Here is a 15,694-nt window from a genome sequence, read left to right on the forward strand (position 1 = left end):
AGTAGACAGCAGTTCCACCAAGATAATTACTTAATCACAAAGCCATAACACAGACATGGATGAGGAAGCCCAGAGAGCCTGTTAGAGCATCAGTAAGGCATTTCAATTAGTTTGCCAAGTCAGATCCTTTCGCCTATACCTTAATCATGAGGTGCAGCTTTTAAAATGTTCTCTTTTTAAAATACTTGAAATATTAAAATTCTTACTTCTCAAGCCTCCCATCCGCTGACAAATGCTTAACTTCCATGTTTCACCAACCATGACTACAACTGGGATTAGTTTAATAGTGCTAGCACTATCATTGCAAACCTTGCAGTTTATTTAATTCTGAAGTTCTGCTGATTTTTTTAAATGACATCCACAATAAAATTTGAAGTGTTACAACCTTTCCAATGTAACTGTATTTCCAGATAATTGCATTTGTCCATTAAAATCTTATAGAAATATTAAAAAAATTCTAACAGCTGTTCTTTTTTTTGGTACGCGTTGGGGATTATTGCTTTTCCAAATTTAATTGATATTAGATGAGTTATTTTAATATATTATACTGATTCAACAAATAAAGGGAGTCATCTTGATAATTCATTTATGTATTAGACCAGAAGCCCGTAAGATATAAGAGCAGAACTAGGCCAAATGGCCCATCGAGTCTGCTCCACCATGTCATCATGGCTGATCCATTTCCTTCTCAGACCCAATCTCCTGCCTTAACCCGTCTCCCTTCATGCCCTGGCTAATCAAGAATCTAACAACCACAGCCTTAAATATAGGCATTGGTTAAGTGTATCTGACCAAATGATTTTAAATATCTTCAGACACACAGAATTAATAAAATGCTGAATGTAGATTAATTAACTCTTTGTTTTCTGAACACAAGCTCCACTTTTTCTTCACCTGGCATTTATACAACTAATCAATACAGTGTGGTGACCCAATTTCCAGTGCACTCGAACCGGCTCACCAAGCGGCTCATTGAGGCCGGTCCCAAAGAGGGCGCCAAGCCTGCTTCACCAGCAAGGGGAAAAGCCCGCGCGCGGGACGGGACTGTGAATACTCACCCCCTACAGCAGTCCCACCTAGGGAGGGCGGGATCAGGAAGGCTTTAAAGCGAGGCCGCAAAGTTTGAATAAACCCCTTTTGTAACTGCAGCTCACCGACTCCGTGTCGTTATTTCAGCGCTGCGTGTAGCACACCGCTACAATTGGTGACCCCGACGGCCCAAACGGTATTTGGACCGGAGATGAACGACGCCGCATCTGTTCATGCAGTTTCATTAAAACTGCCAAACTTCTGGACGCTGCGACCTCATATATGGTTCCAGCAGGCAGAAGCCCAATTCCATATTCAGCAGATAACCTCAGATGCCACACTTTACTACTATGTGGTGAGTTCCCTCAACCAGGAGACAGCTGCCCAGGTTGAGGAGTTCATACAATTGCCCCCAGCAGATGGCAAATATACAGAATTCAAAGCCTTGCTCATAAGGACTTTCGGACTCTCACAGCTGCCCGCTTACTGCACCTGGATGGTTTGGGGGACAGGCCACCGTCGACTTTGATGAACGAGATGCTGTCCCTGGCTGGAGGTCACAAGCCCTGCCTCATGTTTGGGCAGGCATTCCTGGAGCAGCTGCCCGAGGACATACGCCTGCTGCTGTCTGACACGGATTTCAGCGACCCCCAGAAGGTGGCAGCCCGGGCAGACGTGCTGTGGAAAGCCAAGAAGGAGAGTGGGGCATCTGTTGTACAGATCACCAGACCACGCTCCCAGCAGCAAACCAGACCAGGCCCAGCCACAGAGCACGCTAACCCCTGAGGCAGGGGTGAGGAGCCCAATGAACAATGGTGCTTCTACCACTAGCGGTGGGGTGCAGAAGCCCGCCACTGTAGCCCACCCTGCAAGTTCCTGGGAAACTCCAGGGCCAGCTGCTGCTGATGGCTACGGTGGCTGGCCATCGGGATAATCTCCTGTATGTCTGGGACAAGCAGTCGGGACGCCGCTTTTTGGTTGACACCAGAGCCGAGATCAGCATCTTACCTCTGACGAGTTACGACACCCGCAACAGGGCATCGGGTCCCACCCTGAGGGCCGGGAACGGCAGCACAATAAGGACCCACGGCACCCGTACGGTGTGGCTACAGTTCGGCTCCAGCCAGTTCACGTGGGACTTCACACTGGCCGCCGTAGCCCAACCGCTCCTGGGGGCGGATTTTTTGTGAGCTCACAGCCTACTGGTTGACCTGCCCAGGAAGAGACAGGTCCACACCAAGACCTTTCAGACGTTCTCCCTGGGTGCAGCCCAGTTGCCAGCCCCTCACCTCGACTCCATCACGCTGTCCGACAATGACTTCACCAGAGTCCTGGCGGATTTCCCATCGGTTCTGGCACCGCAGTTCACGGCAGCCATGCCCAGGCATGGCGTACAGCACCGCATCCCGACCCAGGGACCACCCCTCCACGCTCGTGCTCGAAGGCTTTCCCCGGACAAGCTCCGACTGGCGAAGCAGGAGTTCAAGAGGATGGAGGAATTGGGGATCATATGGCGGTCCGACAACCCATGGGCCTCCCCCCAGCACATGGTGACCAAAGCAACAGGGGGCTGGAGACCATGTGACGACTACCGCAGGCTGAACGAGGCTACAACTCCAGACCGCTACCATGTGCCGCACACTCAGGACGTTGCAGCAAACCTGCACTGTGCACGGATCTTCTCCAAGGTAGACCTCGTCCGGGGATACCATCAAATCCCGATGCACCCTGACGACGTCCCCAAAACAGCACTCATCACCCCGTTCGGCCTTTTTGAGTTCCTCCGCAAGCTGTTCGGCCTAAAGAATGCTGCACAGATGTTTCAGCGGCTGATGGACGCGGTGGGATGTGACCTGGACTTTGCTTTCATCTATTTGGACGACATCCTCATAGCCAGCAGCAGTCGTCAAGAACATCTGTCCCACCTCCGTCAACTCTACGCCCGACTGAATGAATACGGCCTGACAAACAACCCGGCCAAATACCAGTTCGGGCTAGACACCATCGACTTCCTGGACCACAGGATTACTAAAGACGGGGCAACCCCTCTGCCCGCCAAGGTAGGCGCGGTCCGCCATTTCCCCTGACCCAACACAATCAAAGGCCTTCAGGAATTCATGGGTATGGTGAATTTCTACCACTGCTTCCTCCCTTCAGCTGCCTGAATCATGCGCCTCCTGTTCACCCTGATGTCGAGTCCGGGCAAGGACATTACCTGGGACGAGGAGTCTGCCGCCGCTTTCATTAAAATGTAAGAAGCCTTGGCAAACGCCACAATGCTAGTGCACCCCAGAATGGACGTCCCTACCGCCCTCACAGTGGACGCCTCTAACACGGCAGTCGGTGGAGTGCTGGAACAACTCATCGAGGGGCACTGGCAACCCCTGGCGTTTTTCAGCAAACACCTGCGGCCACCCGAGCTCAAATACAGTGCTTTCAACCGGGAACTGTTGGCGCTATACCTGGCAATCTGGCATTTCAGGTACTTCTTAGAAGGTAGACCCTTCACCGCGTTCATGGACCACAAACCACTTAACTTTGCGTTCACAAAAGCATCCGACCCCTGGTCATCCCGCCAGCAGCGACATCTGTCCTACATCTCCGAATACACGACGGATGTCCGGCATGTCTCGGGAAAGGACAATGTCATGGCAGATGCCCTCTCCCGCCCTAACATCTAAGCCCTGTACCGGGGGTAGACTATGAAGCACTGGCGGAGGCGCAGCAAGCAGACAAGGAGATCCCTAGTTACAGAACTGCAGTCTCCGGTTTGCAGCTCCAGGACCTCCCCGTAGGCCCAGGTGAGAGGACCCTACTCTGTGACGTCACCACCGGCCAGCCCCGCCCCGTCGTTCTGGCAGCCTGGCGGCAGCACGTTTTCAACTCCATTCACAACTTAGCGCACCCCTCCATCAGGACAATCGTCCGGATGGTAGCCAACAGGTTCATTTAGCATGAACTGCGCAAGCAGGTCAGTGAATGGGCCGGAACATGCATGCACTGCCAGACGGCCAAGGTGCAGCGGCACACCAAAGCCCTGCCGCAACAGTTCCATCCCGCCCACCGGCGTTTCGACCACATTCATGTGGATATCGTGGGCCCCCTGCCAGTGTCGCGAGGAGCGCGGCACCTCCTGACTATCGTGGACCGGTTCACAAGATGGCCAGAGGCGGTCCCGCTCACCGACACCACCTCCGAATCTTGCGCCCGGGCACTGATTGCCACCTGGCTTTGGTATACCGGCCCACATTACCTCCGACAGAAGCGCCCAGTTCACCTCCAGCTTGTGGTCAGCTATGGCCAGCCTTTTGGGGACACAGCTGCACCACCCACAGTCGAACGGGCTAGTGGAGGGTTCCACCGTCACCTGAAGTCAGCTCTCATGGCCCGCCTCAAAGGGCCTAACTGGGTGGACGAGCTTCCCTGGGTCCTGCTCGGAATCCGCACGGCGCCCAAAGAGCATCTGCACACCTCGTCGGCCGAGTTGGTATACGGCGCACCCCTGGTCGTCCCAGGAGAGTTCATACTAGACCCAAGGGGGCAAGAGGAAGAACCCGCAGCAGTCCTGGACAGACTACGCGAGAGGCTCGGTAACCTGGCCCCCATACCCACTTCGCAGCATGGGCAGAACCCGACCTGCGTACCCAAAGACCTGCAAAACTGTAAGTTCGTTTTTGTACAACGGGGCGGACATCAGGCACCGCTACAGCGGCCCTACGAGGGATCGTTTACGGTGATCAGAAACAACTGGTCCACATTTGTGCTGGACGTTGGGGGGAAAGAGGAGGTTTTCACGGTGGACCGACTCCAACCGGCCCATGTGGACTTGGCGCAGCCGGTCGAGATTCAGGCACCGTGGCGCAGAGGCAGATCTCCCAAACAGAATCCGACCAAGACTGTGGACACTGGGGGGGGGGGGGGGGTTCTGGTGGGTGGGGGGCGGTTATGTGGCAACCCACTTCCCAGCGCACTCAAACCGGCTCCCAAATTGGCTTGCGCCGGCATTGAGGCCAGTCCCAAAGAGGGCGCCAAGCCTGCTTCACCAGCAAGGGGAAAAGCCCAACCGTGGGACGGGACTGTGAATACACGCCCCCTACAGCAGTCCCGCCTGGGGAGGGCGGGATCAGGAAGGCTTTAAAGCGAGGCCGCGAAGTTTGAATAAACCTCTTTTGTAACTGCAGCTCACCGACTCCGTGTCGTTATTGCAGCACTGCATGTAGCACACCGCTACAACAGGACCAAAAGAAGCTGCAGAGGGTTGTAAATTTAGTCAGCTCCATCATGGGTACTAGCCTATGAAGTACCCAGGGCATCTTCAAGGAGCGGTGTCTCAAAAAGGCAGCATCCATTATTAAGGACCTCCAGTACCCAGGGCATGTCCTTTTCTCACTGTTATCATCAGGTAGGAGGTACAGAAGCCTGAAGGCACACACTCAGCAATTCAGGAACAGCTTCTTCCCATCTGCCATCCAATTCCTAAATGGACATTGAACCCATGAACACTACTTCGCTTTTTGAAGATATATTATGTTGTATGATTTCTTAATATATTCAATATACGTATACTTTAATGGATTTACCTTTTTTTTGCTTCTTCTATATTATGTATTGCATTGAACTGCTGCTGCTAAGTTAACAAATTTCATGACACATGCCGGTGATAATAAACTTGATTCTGATTCTGAAGTTTCTTCAATATTGGATGAAAGTTATCAGTGGTGCTTTGAAGGATAAATCCTAGGGCTGAAGAAGAAAATTGCCTTTCAACTCATGAGAGAGCATAGGCCATCAGCTTTTTTGCTGCTGATGTTTCTGTAGCAGGCAGTTTCTTTTTTGCTAGCTCAACACTACATGAAGCACAGATGGAAAGCCTGCACGGGAGCTGGCTGGATTTGAACTCGGGACCTTCTGCCCCAAAGTCCAGTGCTGATGCCACTACGCCACCAGAGTTGAGTTTGATTTAAAACATGTGCAGTATACATAACAAAGATGGTGGCATAGTAAACATGGCTGCTGTTGCCTAAGGATTTTCTTGTATCTATAACTAATGCCCTAGATAGCATTTTGATCTTGAGCACGCTGGTGGTGGTGGTTGGCATCTATCTGTCTTGAAGGACAATGGGTGATGATGATCATTATCTCAAGCCTGGGCGGAAGATATAGAGATCCTAAGATGCCCAGTGATTAAGATCCCCCTGTCAGCCTCACCAGTGTAATCCAAATAAAAGCTTATGAACCAATATGTTTGGTACCAGATTGGCTGCAGGAGCTGCCAGAAGGATGCTCAATGATGTCCAGCCGCCTTAGAGGCTCCACTCAAGATTTGCTGTCTGGGTTTGGTCCCGCAGCCTTCTTCTCTACTGAGGCTGCCCACAAGGCAATGGGGCTACTTACCGGTAGCTGAAAATCTGGTTTATGAGCAACTGGTGCATGAACATGCTGGTGGGCCTGCATGCTACACGTGCAGGGGCCAGATTTCCTCCCCATCCTCTGTAGTTCGGCCTGAGTCCGAAAGGAGTGCGGTTTCCATGTTTCGCCAGCAAGGAAGCGTTACATGAGGCTTGCTGTTGGACAGGCAGGGAGAGACTTACACGTTCAACTCTCCTGTTTGTGAGACTGATAAGCCAATAGTAGAAGCTGAAAGTGAGAGTGACAAGCACTACCCACTACATTACCACACTAGACGTGTTACAACAACCATTTTGAGCACACTACTGCAAACATCAATACCAAATGAATGACTATTCGGCTGTCTTGGGGCTAAAAATATGCTTTGTGCTCTACCGGTTTTGGACACATCCTCAGAATCGAAGGGCATCCTTTTAGAACAGAGATAAGGAGGAATTTCTATAGCCAGAGAGTGGTGAATCTATGGAATTCATTGCTTCAGGCAGCTGTGGAGGCCAAGTATTTATGTATATTTAGGGCAGAACTTGATAGATTCTTGATTGGTCAGGGCAAGAAGGGATACAGGGAGGAGATTGGGGCTGAGAGGAAAAATGGATCAGCCATGACAAAATGGAGCAGCAGACTTGATGGGCCAAATGGCTTAATTCTGCTCCTATGTCTTACGGTCTTAAACCGGATCAGAGCCTTTAAGTACATAGAACACAGAGAAAACAGTACTGGCACTTCGACCAAAGATATTGTGCTGACATTTTAATACAGGTGTTCCCCCCCCCCCTTTACAAAGGCAGAGCATTCCTATGAAACCTTTCTTAAGCTGAAATGGCGTAAAGCGAAGAACTATTAATTTATATGGGACAAATTTTCGTAAAAGCGAAAATCCTCCTTGTAGTGCGAAAACAGGTTACTAATGTAGGTCTTTTGTAAAAGCGAAGTTGCGTAAAGTGAATATTGGTAAAGTGAGGGGCACCTGTATTCCAAGATCAATGTAATCTTTCCACCCCACATAGCCCTAGATTTCTCCTTCATCCATGTGCCTAAATTTATATAGGGCTCAGCCACTTAGAGCAAGGTTAGTATGGTGGGACTGAAAGTAGCAGACAGAATAAGAAACAGAGAACAAACAATGGAGATAACATTGTGCGACGTGAGATGTATCACATACATTAGTGATTGCAGTCCAGCTATTCACAATCAATATCAATGTTCCACCTGAGAATGAATGTTATATTTTGAAGTCTGTTAAAAGTACAAAACCAAACAGGATTGTCAGTTAGAAGGAGGGTGTAAAGAGGCCCTAAAGATACAGACAGGCTAACTGAGTGGGCCAGACAAGGCAAATGAAGAATAATGTGCAAAAATGTGAAGTCCTCTCTTTGGAAAACAAAACAGAAAAGCAAGGCATACACATGAGAGATGTTTGAAATCCAGGGCAACGCAAAAAATGCTGGAGGAACTCAGCTGGTCAGGGGGCACTATGGAGGGAATAAATAGTTGATGTTTCGGGTTGATAATCTTCATCGTGACTGGAAAGGAAAGAGGTAGAATCCAGAGTAAGTAGATGAAGGATGTGACTAGAATAAGCTGGCAGGTGAAGGGTCGTGTTGGTAGCATAATGCTATTAGAACACCAGCTATAAGATTGGGGTTCATCTGTAGTAAGTTTGTTTGTACTCCCTCAGACTGTGTGGGTTTCCTCCAAGTGCTCTGGTTTCCTCCCACATTCCAAAAATGTATGGGTTAAGGTTAGTAAGTTGTGGGCATGCTATGTTGGCATAGCAAATATGGTGACACTTGCAATTTCAGAGGATCTGTCCTGGGCATGGCAGTGCCTCTACTTCATTAGAAGTTGGCAAAGATTTGGCATAATACCTAAAACTTTGACAAACTTCTATAGGTGTATGGTGGAGAGTATACTGACTGGTTGCATCATGGGCTGGTATAGAAACACCAATGTCCTTGAATGGATAAAAAGGAGTGGATTCAACTCAGTCCATCACAGGTAAAACCATCCCCACCAATGAACACATCTATATGGTGCATTATCACAGGAAAGCATCATTCATCATCAGGGACCCCAACACCCAGGTCATGTTTTCTTCTTGCTGCTGCCATCAGGAAGAAGAGCCAGGAGCTTCAGGACCCAAACTCCAGGTTCAGGACAGTTACTACTCTCAACCATCTGGCTCTTGATCCAGTGGGGACATCTTCACTTCGCCTATCACAGAACTGTTCTTGCAACCTAAGGACTCACTTTCAAGGACTCATTATCTCATGTTCTCAACAGTTATTGATTATTTATTTATTTTTATTTTTTTCTCTTTCATATTTGCACAGTTTCTTGGATTTGCTATGTATGCCTGCAAGAAAACAAATCTCAGTGTTGCTTATGATGACATATATGTGCTTGGGTTCCAAGGCTGTCAAGCCGAGGGGTGGTAGTGGGGACGCTCATGGGAAAGCCTTCGGGAGTGAAACCCTGAGGACAAATCCGGAGCTGGAGTCCCTATGGCAGTCTGACGTTGTCTTCAACCTCGTTCTGGCAACTCCTGTGACGACACCGGTGCCAAGCCGTATTGGCCCTTTCCCCTCCCTTGAACAACATCGGTGGTGTGGAGAGGGGAGACTTGCAGCATGGGCAACTGCCAGTCTTCCATACAACCCTGCCCAGGCCTATGCCCTGGAGAAGAGACTCCAGCAGACTTTCCAGGCATGGTCTCGCGAGACTAACGGATGCCACCTATATGTACTTTGATAATACATTTACTTTGAGCTTAGAACTTTGGACGCTTGTAGGCTATCCAGCACAAATGTCACACTTCGCTACATGTTTTGATATACATGTGACAAATAAAGCTGATTTTTATCTCTTCTCCTACCCACCCACCCTCAGCTGATCTCACCCATCACCTGCCAGCTTGTACTCCTTCCTACTCCCCCACCTTCTTATTCTGGCTTCCTTTCCAATCCTGATGAAGGGTCTCAGCCCAAAACATCATGTTTATTGCCCTCCATAGGTGCTGCCTGGCTTTCTGAGTTGCCCCAGCATTTTGTGTGTTTTGCTCAGAGAAGCAGGGTATTTCAAAAATTGTTCTTGAAGGGACTTAGATGCCAATGAAAGTTAACATGCAGCTGTTACAAGCAATTAAGAAGGAAAAAGATAATTTGGCTTGTGTTACAGAGAACTTGAGTACCGGAATAAAGATCTCTCACTGCAATTATACTGTATAAGAATGGTGGGATACATCATCGATGTTGTTGAATATAGTTTCTGTCTCTACCTAAAATGACATATTTTAGATCTCATAGTCTATACCATGAGATCTCATAGAGCAGGGGTTCTCAGCCTGGGGTCCACAGACCTCTTGGTTAATGGTAAGAGTCCATGGCATAAAAATCCCTGCTCATAGAAGGAGTGCTGACTAGCTTTACTAGGCTCTGTCCTCGGATTGTCATACAAGGAGAGATTGAACAGATTTTTGCATTCTGATCTTGATTATTTTTCAGTCTGCTCTCATTTCACTTGGATCCTGGTCTCCTTTGACTTCTCCATGTAATTAGGCATAGCACTATCTGTCTGGATGGTGCACGAAACAAAAAAAAAATGGCATCACTCTTTCATGTGCGACCATAATACAACCAATGCCAATAGATCTGGCTTGTGGTTGATAGAGTTTGAAAGGGGAATTCATTAAAACTTACAGTAAACTTACAGCAAACTTACAGCGCTCAATTGAGTGGACTCACAAGGGATATTTTCAGTTGGATGAGGTGTCTGCAACTAGTGGTCAATTTCTCTGAATAAGGAGTAAGCTACTGAGTAAAGAATCAAGAGTACTTTTCATCATAGCGAAGTTCTAGAATTTTCTAACTTGGAGAGCTGTAGAGTCCTAGTCATCAAGTACTTTCAAACAGGTTGGTTGTTTTCTGGATATGAAGGGGATCAAGGAATATGGGAGAAGGAATATGTTGATGAAGATCAGCCAGAATTTTGATGCAAGACAGAGAAGGCTCACAGGGCCAGCACATCTTCTCCCAATGGGGTTGATCATTCTGGAGCCTCAACTTGCACAATACGGTATATCATGGAAATAATGAGTAACCCAGCGGTGCCCAGCGACCATTGCAAGTAGGTCAACTTGGTCTAATTTTCCCCACAGTACTCCAAAAAACTGTACTCAAAATAACTGCCAGATAAAATAAAGGAGCTAGGCACCAAAACCTCGGTCAATAGCAAACCACTTCAGTAGAAAAATTTGCCAAGAATAATCATGGTTGTGTGTGTGTGTGTGTGTGTGTGTGTGTGTGTGTATATATATATTCATTGTAATTTATTGTTTTTTAATATATTGCACTTTACTGCTGCTGCAAAACAATATTTTTCCCAATATTTGTCAGTGATAATAAACCTGATTCTCATACTGTCCATACACAGGACAATGTGATAAATTAAACATGATGATCGACTTTGCATTTTTTAAATTAATTATTTTGGGATCAGGTGATCACTGGCAAGGCCATCAGTTATTGACCTTCAGCTGATAATGATGAGCGACTTTCATGAGCTACCGCGGTCCTACTGATGAGGACACTCCCGTGCTATTGTTGGGAAAATGTTTCCAGAACCCTGTGGATTGATATATTTTCAACTAAGGGTGACTGGGAATTGGGAGAGAAACTTGCTCTTAGAATTTCCAACAAGTTTCAGTGAAATACTTCTGTTTGGTAATCTCATCGGCCTTGGTTGTATTCATTTTGAATCTAATAAAAATAAGGGAAAGGCATCAATCAGGTTAAGCTTTTCTGAAATGGATATGCAAATAGCAAACCATTCAGAAACAGTATTAGTTTTTTGCGCATTAATAAAGTAGAACATCTTTATTCCTTTCCTTGTTTTGTCTTTACAAGTAAGTTAAATCACTAATGCAATTTTTAAAAAGTACAGGTTGGTCCTGGAGAGCTATGGAAGAACCTACCTGTCACCATTAACAATAGCTACATATGCAAGTGCTGTATAGCAAAGAATGGTGCTCCTCTTTGATTGGCAGGACATGAGCTCAAGCTTTCTTTTCTTGGCAGCAACGTGCAGCTTAATATCTGCTTAGAAAATAGTGCTACCATGCCACACAGCCACTATTATCACAGGGATACAGAACTTCCAGAGCCACCTTTTATATTCAAGATTCAAAAATTTTATTGTCATTCTAACCATACATCAGGGCAGAATGAGACAGCATTTCCCAGGAGCAGTACAATCATAACATAACAAACGCAACACTAAATAATAAACATATTTTAAGATTTATGATGAACTACATATATTATATGAAGTTAAATTTTGTGTCGACTGTAGTTGCACGAGGGCAAGGATTGATCTGTCTGATTACGTATCCTCAGGCTTTGACAGAACAGATCATTAATGCTTTCAGCTGAGGGGAAGGTGATTGTTAATCAAGAACGTTAATATCCTTGTCCTTACTTTAATGTGTGCTTAGACTGAAAATTCATATATTGTGGTTTATCTATGCAGCCTTATGTGAAGAATGAGAAACCAGAACAACAAGGGAACAAGGGTATAAATCTCACTCTTCCTTCCTACATAGCACTCAATTTTTCTATGATCCATGTGTCTATCTAAGAGTATCTTAAATGCCCCTAATGTAACTTCTAATGCCTCTGCCACCAAACCAGGCTGTGCGTTCCAAGCACTCACCACTCTCTGTTTGAGACTGTTCTCTCTCTAACATCACCCCTATATTTTCCTCCAGTCATGTTAAAATTATGCTCCATGGTATAAGCCATTTCCATCCTGGGATCCACTATGTCTCTTAGCATCTTATACACCTCAATGAAGTCACCTCTCATTCTCCTTTGCTCGAAAGAGAAAAGCCCTAGAGTGCTCCAACTCTCCTCATAAGAAGTTCTTGGATATAATTAGACAACTGAGGGATCTTAGTGTGAAATATTATATGAGGCTGAATTGGACATACAATGGAAGCTTTCCATTATCAACATTTTCTGTTTTAATATTCACGGAAGGACATTTTAGTATATGGTTGAATATTGAAAATTCTGCTCTTAATTTCAGTGCCTGAATATGATCCATCAGACTTCAGTGTCAACATCAACAAGCCCGCCCCACTACCAAATCCCACTGGGTCCGCAGTTCCCAACATGACATCGGTAAGTTTTTGGGGTGACAATTTTATAAGATTATGAACCATATTTGTTGTCACAGGTGGCTGTGGAGGCCACATCATGGGGTATATTTAAGGCAGAAGTTGATAGATACTTGATTAGTCAGGGCATGAAGGGATATGGAGAGAAGGCAGGAAATTGGGGCTGAGAGGGAAATGGACCAGCCATGATGAAGTGGCCTAATTCTTTTCCTATATCTTGTAAACTTATGTTCTTCTATATTGCCTTTTAATATAGAAAGCAATTATAGCATTATAAAATACTAAATACATATTAACTCTGGGAATATAGAACTGCTCAATAAAGATTTGAGTTCAACAATCAAATTGCTCAGTTAATGTGAATCAACTAGAGATTTTTCTCAAAAAAAGGTTGTTCTCTTTTTTTAATTCTCTGTGTTGTTCATATCCCTTGTCTTCACTGGAAGAGGAGAGGTTAATATTGTGTGAACAAATCCTCTCACTTTGTTTACGGGAAATACATTAAGCTTGCACATTTGTACTTGCCAGAATGACCCACAAAGTGAAGAGTACGATTACTTTGACGACTTAACATCTGAGTCCAGCTTTGGATCAGACATACTGAAGCAGACAGATGTGCAAATTGGCTCAAATCTGAGTTCTTCCAAGGTGAGTTGGATCCCAGTTCATCAGGGTGATTATGCAGCATTGTGAGTATAAATTTAAACAAACACAAGAAATTCTGCAGGTGCAACACACGCAAGTTGTTGAAGGAGCTCAGCAGGTCAGGCAGCTTCTCTGGAAATTAATAAACAGTCGACGTTTCTTAAAGTTCAAAGTTCAACGTAAATTTACTATCAAACTGTATATATCACCATAAACAACCCTGAGATTTGTTTTCTTGTGGGCATACTCAACAAGTCTATGAAATAGTAACTATAGCAGAAGCAGTGAAAGATCATCCAGCTAGGGTATTCAACCAGAATGCCTTGACAATAAGTACTCCTGTTTGAGTACTGGTGGGGGGAATAGCCTACTTGGGGGAAGCAACAGTGGCCGTGCCTCTGGCACAGAGTCTGGCCCTGTGGCTTAGGAGGGCAGGGAAAGGAAGAAGGCAGCAGTAACAGGGGACTCTATAGTTAGGGGGTCAGACAGACGATTCTGTGGATGAAGGAAAGAAACAAGGATGGTAGTTTGCCTCCCAGGTGCCAGGGTCCAAGATGTTTCTGATCACGTCCATGATATCCTGAAGTGGGAAGGTGAACAGCCAGAGGTCGTGGTACATGTTGGTACCAATGACATAGGTAGGAAAAGGGAGGAGGTCCTGTAAACAGACTGCAGGGAGTTAGGAAAGAAGTTGAGAAGCAGGACCTCAAAGGTAGCAATCTTGGGATTACCGCCTGTGCCACGAGACAGTGAGAATAGGAATAGAATGTGGAGGATAAGTGTGTGGCTGTGGGATTGGAGCAGGGGGCAGGGATTCGGATTTCGGGATTGTTGGACCTCTTTTGGGGTAGGCGTGGCCTGTACAAAAAGGACGGATGGCACTTGAATCCCAGGGGGACCAATATTCTGGCAGGGAGATTTGCTAAGGCTATTGGGGAGAGTTTAAACTAGAATTGCTGAGGGGTGGGAACTGAACTGAAGATGGAGGAAGGGGCGGTTGGCTCGCAAATAGAGAAAGCTTGGAGACAGTGTGAGAGGGAGGACAGGCAGGTGATAGAGAACGGATGTGCTCAGACTGATGGTTTGAGATGTGTCTATTTTAATGCAAGAAGCATCATGAACAAAGCAGATGAGCTCAGAGTGTGGATCAGTACTTGGAGATATGATGTTGTGGCCATAGAGAGACTTGGATGGCTCAGAGGCAGGAATGGTTACTTAGAGTGCCAGGCTTTAGGTGTTTCAGAAAGGACAGGGAGGGAGGGAAAAGAGGTGGGTGTGGCTCTGCTAATCAGAGATAGTGTCATGGCTGCAGAAAGGGAGGAAGTCATGGAGGGATTGTCTACTGAGTCTCTGTGGGTGGAACAGGAAGGGGTCAATAACTCTACTGGGTGTTTCTTATAGACCATCCAATAGTAACAGGGGCATTGAGAAGCAGAAAGGGAGACAGATTCTGGAAAGGTGTAATAATAACAGGGTTGTCATGGTGGGAAAATTTAATTTCCTCAATATTGATTGGCATCTCCCTAGAGCAAGGAGTTTAGATGGGGTGGAGTTTGTTAGGTGCGTTCAGGAAGGTTTCCTGACACAATATGTAGATAAGCCTATTAGAGGAAAGGCTGTACTTGATCTAGTATTGGCAAGTTAATCTGGTCAGGTGTCAGGTCTCTCAGTGGGAGAGCATTTTGGAGATAGTGATCACAATTCTATCTCCTTTACCATAGCATTGGAGAGGGATAGGATCAGACAAGTGAGGAAAACATTTAATTGGAGTAATGGGAAATATGAAGCTATCAAGCAGGAACTAGGAAGCAGAAATTGGGAACAGATATTCTCAGGGAAATGTATGGCAGAAATGTGGCAAATGTTCGGGGGTATTTCCTTGGCATTCTGCATAGGTATGTTCCAATGAGACAGGGGAAGGATGGTAGAGTACAGGAACCATGGTGTATGAAGGCTATTGAAAATCTAGTCAAGAAGAAAAGAAAAGCTTACAAAAGGTTCAAAAAATTAGCTAATGATAGCGATCTAGAAGATTATAATTCTAGCAGGAAGGAATGGAGAATGCAATTAGGATATCCAGAAGGGGCCATGAGAAGGCCTTGGCAAACTGGATTAAACAAAACCCCAAGGAATTCTACAAGAAAGGGAGCAGAGTTAGTCCAGGAAACTATAGACCAGTGAGTCTGAATTCAGTGGTTGGTAAGTTGATAGAAAAGATCCTGAGAGGCAGGATTCATGAACATTTGGAGAGGCATAATATGATTAGGGATAGCCAGCATGGCTTTGTCAAAGGCAGGCCGTGCCTTACGAGCCCGATCGAATTTTTTGAGGATGTGACTAAACACATTGATGAGGATAGAGCTGTAGATGTAGTGTATATGGATTTTAGAATGGCATTTGATGAGGTGTCCCATACAAGGCTTATTGAGAAAGTAA

The 15,694-nt window shown here is 46.2% G+C and overlaps 1 protein-coding gene across 1 annotated transcript in view; it reads left to right on the forward strand.

Annotated features, from left to right (window-relative positions):
* LOC132400486 (synaptotagmin-like protein 1) overlaps positions 1-15,694 on the forward strand; it is a 223,361-nt gene that overhangs the window by 161,982 nt on the left and 45,685 nt on the right. The window contains exons 7-8 of the mRNA XM_059981477.1: positions 12,523-12,617; positions 13,142-13,261. Coding sequence (XP_059837460.1) covers positions 12,523-12,617; positions 13,142-13,261 — 215 coding nt within the window. The remainder of the gene's footprint in view (positions 1-12,522; positions 12,618-13,141; positions 13,262-15,694) is intronic.

This window comes from Hypanus sabinus, chromosome 10 (assembly GCF_030144855.1).
Source record: "Hypanus sabinus isolate sHypSab1 chromosome 10, sHypSab1.hap1, whole genome shotgun sequence".
In the NCBI taxonomy this organism is placed as follows: Eukaryota; Metazoa; Chordata; class Chondrichthyes; order Myliobatiformes; family Dasyatidae; genus Hypanus; species Hypanus sabinus.